The following is a 13,574-nucleotide window of genomic DNA, read 5'->3' on the forward strand; positions in this document are numbered from 1 at the left end:
AGGTGCCATAATAGATCCCAGTCGAGATTCTCCAATTCTCGCTCGATTTCTGCATTCTGGTGGGTCAGACTAGATGACCCATGGATCCCTTCCAGCTCAAAGACTATAATTCTCTGTCCAGATCCCACAATTTGAGAATCAAGATCCCATAATAGGCCCCATAACCAAAATCCCATAATAGATCCCAGTCAAGATCCCATAAGCAAGATCTCATAATAGATCCCAGTCAAGATCCTTTAATTCTCGCTTGAGATTCCGGCATTCTGGTGGGTCAGACTAGATGACCCATGGATCCCTTCCAGCTCAAAGACTCTATAATCCTCTGTCCAGATCCCATAATTTGAGAGTCAAGATCCCATAATAGATCCCAGTCAAGATACCATAATAGATCCCAGTCGAGATCTTTGAATTCTCGCTCGAGATTCCGGTGGGTCAGACTAGATGACCCATGGATCCCTTCCATCTCAAGGACTCTCCAATTCTCTGTCCAGATCCCATAATTTGAGAATCAAGATCCCATAATAGATCCCAGTCAAGATCCCATAATAGATCCCAGTCAAGATTCTCGAATTCTCGCTCCTGATTCCGGCACTCTGGTGGGTCCGACTAAATGACCCCCGGGATCCCCTTACCTGCAGGTTGGTGGGATCCTTGTAGCTCTCGTCCGAAGCCACCTGGAGCTTCTCCTGGATCCACTTCTCCAACTCGTCGGCGTCGCGCTGGAAGAACTGGAAGCGGTAGGAGTCCTCCAGCTTCTGGCGCCGCAGGGTGGACAACTCCTTGAAGCGGTGGTAGCGATCCAGGACCTGCTGGCGCCGCTCCTGGATGTCCTCCGCCGTCTCCAGAACCTTCACCCCGGAGAGATCCATGGTCTAGAAGGGAAAGAGGGTCAGGGGTCAAAAGATGGAGGTCCTACCATGGATTTCCCATGGAAATCTGGAAACAAGAGGAAAAGCGAGGGCAAAGGAAAGGACGTGAGAGGGCAAATAAGAAGAAACGAGAGGAAACGAGAGGAAGTGAGAGGGGCAAAGGAAAGGAAATGAGAGGAAGTGAGAGGGCAAATGAAAGGAAGTGAGAGGAAAAAAGATGCCAAATGAAAGGAAAAAAGGGGAAGCGAGAGGGCAAATGAAAGGAAGTGAGAGGGCAAAGAAGAGGAAAAAAGAAGGAAAATGAAAGGAAGTAAGAAGTGAGAGGGCAAATGAAAGGAAGTGAGAGGGCAAAGAAGAGGAAAATGCCCTCTCTTTTCCTCTCACTTCCTCGTTTCCCCTCACGTCCTCTCGTTTGCCCTCTCTTTTCCTCTTATTTGCCCTCTCCCTCTCATTTGCCCTCTTTTTTCCTCTCACTTCCTTTCATTTGCCCTCGTTTCCTCTCATTTCCTTTCATTTGCCCTCGTTTCCTCTCATTTCCTTTCATTTGCCCTCTTTTTCCTCTTACATCCTTTCATTTGCCCTCTCCTTTGCACTCTCATTTCCTTTCCTTTGCCCTCTCGCTTCCTCCTGTTTCCCCTCACTTCCTCTCCAGAACCTTCACCCCGGAGAGGTCCATGGTCTGGAAGTCAAAGAGGTTCTCCTGTCAAAATATGGAGGTCCTACTATCGATTTCAAACGAGAGGAAGTGAGAGAGCAAAGGAAAGGAAAAGAGAGGAAATGAGGGGAAGTGAGAGGGGAAAATGAAAGGAAGTGAGTGCAAATAAGGGGAAAAGAGAGGGCAAAGAAAAGGAAAAGAGAGGAAATGAGGGGCCAAGAAAAGGAAAAGAGAGGAAGTGGGAGGGCAAAGGAAAGGAAATGAGAGGAGAAATAAGAGGAAACGAGCGGGAAAGAGAGGAAAATTAAAGGAAGTGAGAGGGGAAATGAGAGGAAGTGAGAGGGCAAAGGAAAGGAAATGAGAGGAGAAATAAGAGGAAACGAGCGGAAAGAGAGGAAAATTAAAGGAAGTGAGAGGGGAAATGAGAGGAAGTGAGAGGGCAAAGGAAAGGAAATGGTGGCGTTGCTGGATGTCCTCGGCCCTCTCCAGAACCTTCACGCCGGAGAGGTCCACGGTCTGGAAGGCAAGAGAGGGTCTGGGGTAAAAAAATGGAGGTCCTACCATGGATTTCTCCCTCAAAATATGGAGTTCCATCTGTCCTCTCTTGTCCTCTTATTCGCTCTCTCACTTCCTTTCATTTGTCCTCACTTTTCCTCTCATTTCCTTTCCTTTGCCCTCTTTTCCTCTCCTTTCCTTTCACTTCCTCGTTTCCCCTATTTTCCTTTCATTTGCCCTCTCACTTCCTTTTATTTGTCCCCACTTTTCCTCTCACTTCCTTTTAATTTCCCTTGTTTCCTCTCATTTCCTCACTTCCCCTCACTTCCTTTCATTTGCCCTCTCATTTCCTTTCATTTGCCTTCTCACTTCCTTTCATTTGCCCTCTTTTTCTCTCTTTTCCTTTCATTTGCCCTCTCATTTCCTCTTATTTGCACTCTCACTTCCTCTTATTTGCCCTCTTTTCCTCTCACTTCCTTTCATTTGCCCTCTTTTCCTCTCACTTCCTCTCATTTCCTCTTATTTGCCCTCTCACTTCCTTTCATTTTTCCTCGTTTCTTCTCATTTGCCCTCCCATTTCCTTTAATTTGCCCTCTCTTTTCCTCTTATTTGCCCTCTTACTTCCTCTCATTTGCCCTCTCTTCCTCTCACTTCCTCTTATTTGCCTTCTCTTTTCCTCTTATTTGCCCTCACATCTTCATTTGCCCTCTTTTCCTTTCACTTCCTCACTTCCTCTTATTTGCCCTCTCTTTTCATCTTTTCCTCTCACTTCCTCTCATTTGCCCTCTCTTTTCCTCTCACTTCCTCTCATTTGCCCTCTCTTTTCCCCTCACTTCCTCTCATTTGCCCTCTCTTTTCCTCTCACTTCCTCTCATTTGCCCTCTCTTTTCCTCTTACTTCCTCTCATTTGCCCTCTCTTCCTCTCACTTCCTCTTATTTGCCTTCTCTTTTCCTCTTATTTGCCCTCACTTCTTCATTTGCCCTCTTTTCCTTTCACTTCCTCATTTCCTCTTATTTGCCCTCTCTTTTCATCTTTTCCCCTCACTTCCTCTCATTTGCCCTCTCTTTTCCTCTCACTTCCTCTCATTTGCCCTCTTTTCCTCTCATTTGCTCATTTCCTCACTTCTTTCCATTTGCCCTCTTTTCCTCTCACTTCCTTTCATTTGCCCTCTCATTTCCTCTTATTTGCCCTCTGTTTTCCTCTTTCCCCCTCACTTCCTCGTTTCCCCTCACTTCCTCTCATTTGCCCTCTCTTTTCCTCTCACTTCCTCTCATTTGCCCTCTCTTTTCCTCTCACTTCCTCTCATTTGCCCTCTCTTTTCCTCTCACTTCCTCTCATTTGCCCTCTCTTTTCCTCTCACTTCCTCTCATTTGCCCTCTCTTTTCCCCTCACTTCCTCTCATTTGCCCTCTCTTTTCCCCTCACTTCCTCTCATTTGCCCTCTCTTTTCCCCTCACTTCCTCTCATTTGCCCTCTCTTTTCCCCTCACTTCCTCTCATTTGCCCTCTCTTCCCCTCACTTCCTCTCATTTGCCCTCTTTTCCTCTCACTTCCTCTCATTTGCCCTCTCTTTTCCTCTCACTTCCTCTCATTTGCCCTCTCTTTTCCCCTCACTTCCTCTCATTTGCCCTCTCTTTTCCCCTCACTTCCTCTCATTTGCCCTCTCTTTTCCCCTCACTTCCTCTCATTTGCCCTCTCTTTTCCCCTCACTTCCTCTCATTTGCCCTCTCTTTTCCCCTCACTTCCTCTCATTTGCCCTCTCTTCCCCTCACTTCCTCTCATTTGCCCTCTCTTTTCCTCTCACTTCCTCTCATTTGCCCTCTCTTTTCCCCTCACTTCCTCTCATTTGCCCTCTCTTTTCCTCTCACTTCCTCTCATTTGCCCTCTCTTTTCCTCTCACTTCCTCTCATTTGCCCTCTCTTTTCCTCTCACTTCCTCTCATTTGCCCTCTCTTTTCCTCTCACTTCCTCTCATTTGCCCTCTCTTTTCCCCTCACTTCCTCTCATTTGCCCTCTCTTTTCCCCTCACTTCCTCTCATTTGCCCTCTCTTTTCCCCTCACTTCCTCTCATTTGCCCTCTCTTTTCCCCTCACTTCCTCTCATTTGCCCTCTCTTCCCCTCACTTCCTCTCATTTGCCCTCTTTTCCTCTCACTTCCTCTCATTTGCCCTCTCTTTTCCTCTCACTTCCTCTCATTTGCCCTCTCTTTTCCCCTCACTTCCTCTCATTTGCCCTCTCTTTTCCCCTCACTTCCTCTCATTTGCCCTCTCTTTTCCCCTCACTTCCTCTCATTTGCCCTCTCTTTTCCCCTCACTTCCTCTCATTTGCCCTCTCTTTTCCCCTCACTTCCTCTCATTTGCCCTCTCTTTTCCCCTCACTTCCTCTCATTTGCCCTCTCTTCCCCTCACTTCCTCTCATTTGCCCTCTTTTCCTCTCACTTCCTCTCATTTGCCCTCTCTTTTCCTCTCACTTCCTCTCATTTGCCCTCTCTTTTCCCCTCACTTCCTCTCATTTGCCCTCTCTTTTCCCCTCACTTCCTCTCATTTGCCCTCTCTTTTCCCCTCACTTCCTCTCATTTGCCCTCTCTTTTCCCCTCACTTCCTCTCATTTGCCCTCTCTTTTCCCCTCACTTCCTCTCATTTGCCCTCTCTTTTCCCCTCACTTCCTCTCATTTGCCCTCTCTTCCCCTCACTTCCTCTCATTTGCCCTCTCTTTTCCTCTCACTTCCTCTCATTTGCCCTCTCTTTTCCCCTCACTTCCTCTCATTTGCCCTCTCTTCCCCTCACTTCCTCTCATTTGCCCTCTCTTTTCCCCTCACTTCCTCTCATTTGCCCTCTCTTCCCCTCACTTCCTCTCATTTGCCCTCTCTTTTCCCCTCACTTCCTCTCATTTGCCCTCTCTTCCCCTCACTTCCTCTCATTTGCCCTCTCTTTTCCTCTCACTTCCTCTCATTTGCCCTCTCTTTTCCCCTCACTTCCTCTCATTTGCCCTCTCTTCCCCTCACTTCCTCTCATTTGCCCTCTCTTTTCCCCTCACTTCCTCTCATTTGCCCTCTCTTCCCCTCACTTCCTCTCATTTGCCCTCTCTTTTCCCCTCACTTCCTCTCATTTGCCCTCTCTTCCCCTCACTTCCTCTCATTTGCCCTCTCTTTTCCTCTCACTTCCTCTCATTTGCCCTCTCTTTTCCCCTCACTTCCTCTCATTTGCCCTCTCTTTTCCCCTCACTTCCTCTCATTTGCCCTCTCTTTTCCCCTCACTTCCTCTCATTTGCCCTCTCTTTTCCCCTCACTTCCTCTCATTTGCCCTCTCTTCCCCTCACTTCCTCTCATTTGCCCTCTCTTTTCCTCTCACTTCCTCTCATTTGCCCTCTCTTTTCCCCTCACTTCCTCTCATTTGCCCTCTCTTCCCCTCACTTCCTCTCATTTGCCCTCTCTTTTCCCCTCACTTCCTCTCATTTGCCCTCTCTTCCCCTCACTTCCTCTCATTTGCCCTCTCTTTTCCCCTCACTTCCTCTCATTTGCCCTCTCTTCCCCTCACTTCCTCTCATTTGCCCTCTCTTTTCCTCTCACTTCCTCTCATTTGCCCTCTCTTTTCCCCTCACTTCCTTTCATTTGCCCTCTCTTTTCCTCTCACTTCCTCTCATTTGCCCTCTCACTTCCTTTCATTTGCCCTCTCACTTCCTTTCATTTGCCCTCTCACTTCCTCTCATTTGCCCTCTCTTTTCCCCTCACTTCCTTTCATTTGCCCTCTCTTTTCCTCTCACTTCCTCTCATTTGCCCTCTCACTTCCTTTCATTTGCCCTCTCACTTCCTCTCATTTGCCCTCTCTTTTCCCCTCACTTCCTCTCATTTGCCCTCTCTTTTCCCCTCACTTCCTTTCATTTGCCCTCTCTTTTCCTCTCACTTCCTCTCATTTGCCCTCTCACTTCCTTTCATTTGCCCTCTCACTTCCTCTCATTTGCCCTCTCTTTTCCCCTCACTTCCTCTCATTTGCCCTCTCTTTTCCCCTCACTTCCTTTCATTTGCCCTCTCTTTTCCTCTCACTTCCTCTCATTTGCCCTCTCACTTCCTTTCATTTGCCCTCTCACTTCCTCTCATTTGCCCTCTCTTTTCCCCTCACTTCCTTTCATTTGCCCTCTCTTTTCCTCTCACTTCCTCTCATTTGCCCTCTCACTTCCTTTCATTTGCCCTCTCACTTCCTCTCATTTGCCCTCTCTTTTCCCCTCACTTCCTCTCATTTGCCCTCTCTTTTCCCCTCACTTCCTTTCATTTGCCCTCTCTTTTCCTCTCACTTCCTCTCATTTGCCCTCTCACTTCCTTTCATTTGCCCTCTCACTTCCTCTCATTTGCCCTCTCTTTTCCCCTCACTTCCTCTCATTTGCCCTCTCTTTTCCCCTCACTTCCTCTCATTTGCCCTCTCTTTTCCTCTCACTTCCTCTTGTTCCCTTTTATTTGCCCTCTCCTTTGCTCTCTCACTTCTTTTCATTTCCACTCTCTTCCTCTTATTCTCACTTTCTCTCGTTTCTTCTCTTTTCCTCTCCTTGGCACTCTCATTTCCTTTCCTTTGCCCTCTCGCTTCCTCCTGTTTCCCCTCACTTCCTCTCCAGAACCTTCACCCCGGAGAGGTCCATGGCCTGGAAGGCAAAGAGGGTCTGGCGTCAAAATATGGAGGTCCTACCATCGATTTCTAACGTTCCTCCCAATGGAAATGTGGAGGGGAAACGAGAGGAAATGAGAGGGAAAATAAGAGGAAATGAGGGGAAAGAAGCGGAAAAGAGGGGAAAGGAAATGAGAGGGCAAATAAGAGGAAATGAGGGGAAACGAGAGGAAAAGATAGAGGAAAGGAAAGGAAAAGAGAGAGGAAAGGAAAGGAAATGAGAGGAAAAAAGAGGAAGTGAGAGGGCAAATGAAAGGAAATGAGAGGGGAAATAAGAGGAAATGAGGGGAAAGAAGTGGAAAAGAGGGGAAAGGAAAGGAAATGAGAGGGCAAAGGAAAGGAAATGAGGGGAATCGAGAGGAAATGAGAGAGGAAATGAGAGGGCAAATGAAAGGAAAAAAGGGGAAGTGAGAGGGCAAAGGAAAGGAAATGAGGAGAAGCGAGAGGAAGTGAGAGGGCAAAGGAAAGGAAATGAGGAGAAGCGAGAGGAAGTGAGAGAGCAAAGGAAAGGAAATGAGAGGGGCCCGATCCCTTGCCTTGAGCAAATTCCTGCAAAAAGATTTGGGAAAGGGCAGGTCCCCTGCAAAGGGCAGATCCCCTGGAGAAAAAGATTTGGGAAAGGGCAGGTCCCCTGCAAAAATCCTTTGGGAAAGGGCAGATCCCCTGCAAGGGGTAGATTCCTTGCCAAAAAAGGGAGGTGTGAGGAGGTCAGGGAAACAAGTAAATGAAAGATTTTTGCAGATTCCCTGCAAAAATCCTTTGGGAAAGGGTGGATCCCTTGCAGAGATCCACTGGGAAAGGGAGGATCCCTTGCAAAGCTTTGGGAAAGGAAGATTCCCTGCAAAACGCTTTGGGAAAAAGCAGATTCCTTGCAAAACTTTGGGAAGGGCCCGATCCCCTGCCCTGAGCAGATCCCCTGCAAAAATGCTTTGGGAGGGGGCAGATCCATTTCAAGGGGCAGTTTCCCCGGCAAAAATGTTTTGGGAAGATCCCCTGCCCTGAGCAGATCCCCTGCCAAAAAGCTTTGGGAGGGGCCCCGATCCCCTGCCATGAGCAGATTCCTGCAAAAAAAAGATTTGGGAAAGGGCAGATCCCCTGCAAAAACCCTTTGGGGAAGGACTGATTCCCTGCAGTAATCCTTTGGGAAAGGGCAGATCCCCTGCAGATCCCCTTGCAAAGCTTACGGTAAGGGCAGATTCCTTGCAAAGCTTTGTGAATGGCCCAATCCCCTGTCCTGAGCAGATTCCCTGCAAAAAAAGCTTTGGGAAGGGGCAGATTCTATGCAATGGGAAGATTCCTTGCACAGGGCAGATCCCCTGCAAAAAAGCTATAGAAATGTGTTGATTCCCTGCAAAAATCCTTTGGAAAATGGCCTGATCCCCTGCCCTGAGCAGATTCCCTGCCAAAAAAGCAAATTCCATGCAGAGCTTTGGGAAGGGGCAGATCCCCTGCAGTGACCAGATTCCCTGCAAAAATGCTTTGCAAAAGGTCAGATTCCTTGCAAAAAAGCTTTGGGAAGGGGCAGATTCCCTGCAAAAAAATAATATTTGGGAAAGAGCAGATTCCCTGCCAAAAAGGCTTTGGGAAAAAGCAGATCCTTGCAAAGCTTTGGGAAAGGGCAGATTCTCTGCAAGGGGCAGATCCCCTGCAAACAAGCTATAGGAATGTGTGGATTCCCTGCAAAAGTCCTTTGGAAAAGGGCAGATTCCCTGCCATAAAAAGCTTTGGGGAAAAGCAGATTCCGTGCAAGGATCCTTTGGGAAAGGGCAGATTGTCTGAAAGGGGCAGATTCCTTGTAATGGGCAGATGCCCTGTAAGAATGCTCTGGGAAAGGGCAGATTCCCTGCAAAGCTGTGGGAAAGGAAAGATTCCCAGTAAAAATCCTTTGGGAAGGGGCAGGTTCCCTACAAGGGGTAGATTCCTTGCAAAAAAGCTTTGGGAAAAATCAGATTCCTTGCAACGCTTCCGGAAAGGGTAGATTCCTTGCCAAAAAAGCTTTGGGGAGGGCCTGCAAGGGGCAGATTCCTTGCATGGGGCAGATCCCCTGCAAAAAGGCTTTGGGAAAAAGCAGCTTCCCTGCAAAGCTTTGGAAAGAGCCCGATCCCCTGCCATGAGTAGATCCCCTGCAAGAATGCTTTGGGAAGGGGCAGATCCATTTCAAGGGGCAGATTCCCTGCAAAACATGTGTTGGATCCCTGCAGAAATCCTTTGGGGAGGGGTAGATTCCTTGTCAAAAAGGCTTTGGGAAAGGGCAGATCCCCCGCAAGGGGCAGATTCCCTGCAGAAATCCCTTGGGAAATGGCCTGATACCCTGCCACGAGCAGATTACTTGCAATAATGCTTTGGGAAAGGGCAGATTCCTACAAGGGGCAGATCCCCTGCAAACAAGCTATAGGAATGTGTGGATTCCCTGCAAAAATACTGTGGGAAGCGGCTGATTTCCTGCAAAAAAAATGCTGTGGGAAGTGGCAGATTCCTTGCAAAGCTTTGTGAAGGGCCCGATCCCCTGCCCTGAGCAGATTCCCTGCAAAAAAAGCTTTGGGAAGGGCCCAATCCTTTGCAAAGGGCAGATTCCCTGGAAAAATGCTCTGTGGAGGGACAGGTCCCCTGGCAAAAAGCTTTGGGAAGGGCCCGATCCCCTGCCCTGAGCAGATCCCCTGCCCTGAGCAGATCCCCTGCAATAATGCTTTGGGAAGGGTCAGATCCCTTGCAAGGGGCAGATTCCCTACTAAAATCTTTGGGGAAAGTGCAGATTCCCTGCAGAAATAATTTGGGAAAGGGAAGATTCCCTGCAAAAACGCTTTGCGAAAGAGCAGATTCCCCGAAAGGGGCAGATTCCTTGCAATGGGCAGATTCCCTGCCAAGAGTAGATTCCCTGCAAAAATCTTTGCAAAAATCTTTTGCAAGGGGCAGATTCCCTGCAATGGACAAATTCCCTGCAAAGATCCTTTGGGAAGGGGCAGATTCCCTGCAAAAACCCTTTGGGAAAGGGCAGATCCCCTGCAAGGGGTAGATTCATTGCAAAAAAAGCTTTGGGAAGGGCCTGATCCCCTGCCATGAGCAGATCCCCTGGAAAAAGGCTTTGGGAAAAAGCAGATTCCTTGCCAAAAAAGCTTTGGGCAAAAGCAGATTCCTTGCAAAGCTTTGGGAAAGGGCAGATTCTGTGCAATGGGCTGGTTCCCTGCAAGGGGCAGATCCCCTGCCAAAAAGCTTTGGGAAGGGCCCAATCCCCTGCCATGAGCAGTTCCCCGCAAAAAGGCTTTGGGAAAAGCAGATTTTTTGCAAAAAGGCTTTGAGAAGGGCCAGATTCCCTAAAAGGGGTAGATTCCTTTCCAAAAAAAGCTTTGGGAAAGGGCAGATTCCCTGCAAGGGGCAGATTCTCTGCAAACAAGCTATAGGAATCTGTTGATTCCCTGCAAAAATCCTTTGGCAAAGGGCAGATTCCCTAGAAGGGGTAGATTCCTTGCCAAAAACGCTTTGGGCAAAAGCAGATTCCTTGCAAAGCTTTGGGAAAGGGCAGATTCTGTGCAATGGGCTGGTTCCCTGAAAGGGGCAGATTACCTGCCAAAAAGCTTTGGGAAGGGCCTGATCCCCTGCCATGAGCAGATCCCCTGCAAAAAGGCTTTGGGAAAGGGCAGATTCCCTGCCCAGCTGTCCACTTTCCCCTTTTCTTGCGAGGAATCCTATTCAGACTAAGGGAAATTCCCTTAACAAAAAGGCAAACGTTGCCAATAAAGCTTTTAGGAAGGGCCTGATCCCCTGCAATCAGCAGAACCCCTGCCGAAATCCTTTGGGAAGGGCCGATCCCCTGCCGAAAAAGCTTCGGGAGAAAGAAGATCCCTTGCCAAAAAATGCTTCGGGGAGGGCCCGGACCCCCCCCCCGGCCCGAGCAGATCCCCTACCTAGATCCTTTGGGAAAGAGCCCGAGTCTTTGCAATGGGCAGATTCCTTGCAAAAAACGCTCTGGGAAACGCCCGATTCCTCCCACGGGCCGATTCCCTGCGGAAATCCATTGGGAAGGGGCGGATTCCCTGCAAAAATGCTTTGGGAAACGCCCTACCCCCCTCCCGCCACGAGCAGATCCCCTGCCTAGGATCCTTCGGGAAAGGGCCCGATCCCCTGCCCTGGCCTCGCCCAGCCGGAAGACAAAGGGAAGCCATTGTTGGGGGATGGGGAGAGATGAAGAGGAGGAGGAGGAGGAGGAGGATTAGCTCACCTTTTCCGGGCTTCCCGCTCGGGATCTGCTGGGGATCCGGTCGGTTAGGTGAGAAGAAAAGGCAAGGAGGGGAAAAACAGGGGTTGAAATTCGTCGCAAGGGGGGATATCTTCTGCGCAGGGGCGTCTGCGGCTGGGAGATAAGCAGCTGCTGCAGAGGCGATCCCGGGCGAAGGGCGGATCCCGGCTGAGCTGACGTGGCGGCGCGGGATTGGCCGGCGGCGGGAGTCGCCCACCCCCCGCCCCCTCGGCCGGGTTGAGCTATTGCAGAGCTGTCATTCGGCTCTCATTGATTGCGCTGGGGAATATTCCTATTTTGCTGGGAAAAGGCAGACCGGCGGGGGGGGGGGGAGAGGGTGACTAGAGATTTCTGCATTGCAGGGGGAGGAATGATAACGTTAGTGCATTCGTAGTATTCTTATTATTTTTATTCTTATTATTTTCTGCATTGCAGGGGGAGGAATGATAACATTAGTGCATTCGTAGTATTCTTATTATTTTTCTTATTCTTATTTTCTGCATTGCAGGGGGAGAAATCGTAACATAACTGCATTCATATTATTATTATTATTATTATTATTATTATTATTATTATTATTTTCTGCATTGCAGGGGGAGGAATGATAACATTAGTGCATTCGTAGTATTCTTATTATTTTTCTTATTCTTATTTTCTGCATTGCAGGGGGAGAAATCGTAACATAACTGCATTCATATTATTATTATTATTATTATTATTATTATTATTATTTTCTGCATGGCAGGGGTAGAAATCATAACATTACTGCATTCATATTATTATTAATTTTCTTATTCTTTTTTCTGCATTATTTGGCTGGGAAAAGGCATATTATTATTATCATTCATATTATTATTATTATTATTGATTTCTGCATGGCAGGCGTCTAAATCATACATTATTATTATATTATTATAATATTAATAATAATGATGATGATGATAATAATGATAATGATAATGATAATGATAATAATAATAATAATAATAATAATAATAATAATAATAATAATAATAATAATAGAGATTTCTGCATGGCAGGTGTCTAAATCATAACATCATCATCATTATCATCGTTGTTGTTGTTGTTGTTGTGCTGGACAGCCCAGAGTAGCTGGGAAAAGGCAGATCGATGATGATGATTAGAGATTTCTGCACTGCACGGGGAGAAATGATAACATTACTGCATTCATATTATTACAAACTCAAACTCACCAAGATATCTATAACACAATAATTTGTTACAGAATTAGGGATAATAGTTTATGAGTAGAGGTAAGTTTGTACGTTTGAGACTCTCAAGAGTCTCCTCCAGCACCAGAATTCAAAAGCATCCATTCTTCGGCGATCAGCCTTCTTTGTGGTCCAGCTCTCACTTCCATACATCACTACTGGGAAAACCAGAGCTTGAACTATACGGACCTTTGTCAGCAAGGTGATGTCTCTGCTTTTTAAGATGCTGTCTAGGTTTGTCATTGCTTTTCTCCCAAGAAGCAGGCGTCTTTTAATTCCGTGACTGCTGTCACCATCTGCAGTGATCATGGAGCCCAAGAAAGTCAAATCTCTCACTGCCTCCATTTCTTCCCCTTCTATTTGCCATGTCACCCCCCCCATGACATCACCAATACATCAGGGTTACATCATGAAGGGGGAGGTCTGGTGGCCTTAATCTGAGCACCCTGGACCCTGCCCCATGGTTCCCCTTGCCCTACACCAAACACCCATCAAGTGTAACAAAAGTGACATTTAGGGAAGTTTTTAATATGTAATGCTGTATTGTTTTAAACACTTGATTGGACCACCCAGAGTGGCTGGGGAAACTCAGCCAGATGGGTGGGGTATTAATAATAATAATAATAATAATAATAATAATAATAATAATAATAATATTCACATTTCCCACCCTTTTGTCTTCATCCGGGTTTGTTCTTTCCGGAACGGCTACCTGTCCGGCACTCAGGTTATCAGGATGCCGGGAATTATCCCTCAGGCAGAGGGGCTGCTGAGTAGCTGAGCTCACATGTCTATAGGAATTTTGGAAGTTTCCCCAGTGAGCCAGTACATAGAGACATCAGTCAGCAAATTCTTACATTTGGTCTCGTGCAGCAGAGGCCCTTTGAATAGATAAGAAGAAACTGCTAGGAAGTGTTTTATGGGGACAAATCACCAAAGTCACAAAAGGTGATTGTGCTGGTTTTGGCAGTGGGCTGCACGTGCGTGATATCTGCCGGAGGGGCAACCCCCCCCCAACCTATACATAAATTCCTGCAGCAGCTGGAAAACAAATGCTTACCCAGCAGAAAATAAAACTCGTCCAGGCAATTGTCTCTAGCTTAGGCTGACCTCCCGCAAAACACATTGCTGCATCGTGGGACAGCGAAAATCTGAAATAGAAACGAGTGCCTGCACTCGTTTTGCTAACTGGGGGGGGGGGAATGTCAATATATGGACGGACACACCTTTGTTCAGGGTCCTCCTCCTTTCCTCCTGCTTGTGAAGGGAGCACCTTGTTGCAACAGATCAATAAATACCGTATTTTTTGCTCTATAGGATGCACTTTTTCCCTCCTAAAAAGCAAGGGAAAACGTGTGTGCGTCCTATGGGGCGAATGCAGGGGGGGGGGAGGCAGGCAGGAAAAGCCCCCAGGAGCCACATACAAGCTCCATGCGG

General features: G+C 47.6%; 1 protein-coding gene and 1 long non-coding RNA gene across 3 annotated transcripts in view; both read right to left on the bottom strand.

Annotated features, from left to right (window-relative positions):
• Positions 1 to 11,069, bottom strand: part of SPTAN1 (spectrin alpha, non-erythrocytic 1) — a 228,963-nt gene extending 217,894 nt beyond the window's left edge. The window contains exons 1-2 of the mRNA XM_083723192.1: positions 10,888 to 11,069; positions 633 to 872 (exon numbers count right to left, since the gene is read on the bottom strand). Of these exons, the coding sequence (XP_083579318.1) occupies positions 633 to 869 (237 nt within the window). The 5' untranslated portion in view covers positions 870 to 872; positions 10,888 to 11,069. The remainder of the gene's footprint in view (positions 1 to 632; positions 873 to 10,887) is intronic.
• On the bottom strand, positions 5,685 to 6,431 carry LOC310836121. 2 transcript variants are annotated; one of them, XR_014559868.1, is made up of 4 exons: positions 6,329 to 6,431; positions 6,081 to 6,227; positions 5,801 to 5,979; positions 5,685 to 5,731 (listed from the first exon to the last, which is right to left on the bottom strand). It is a non-coding gene; the product is annotated as an uncharacterized lncRNA (long non-coding RNA). The 2 variants fall into 2 exon arrangements; XR_014559869.1 differs by having other exon boundaries at positions 6,081 to 6,391.
• Positions 11,070 to 13,574: the final 2,505 nt, after the last annotated feature.

The sequence above is a fragment of the Podarcis gaigeae genome (genome assembly GCF_964106915.1).
Source record: "Podarcis gaigeae genome assembly, chromosome: Z".
In the NCBI taxonomy this organism is placed as follows: Eukaryota; Metazoa; Chordata; class Lepidosauria; order Squamata; family Lacertidae; genus Podarcis; species Podarcis gaigeae.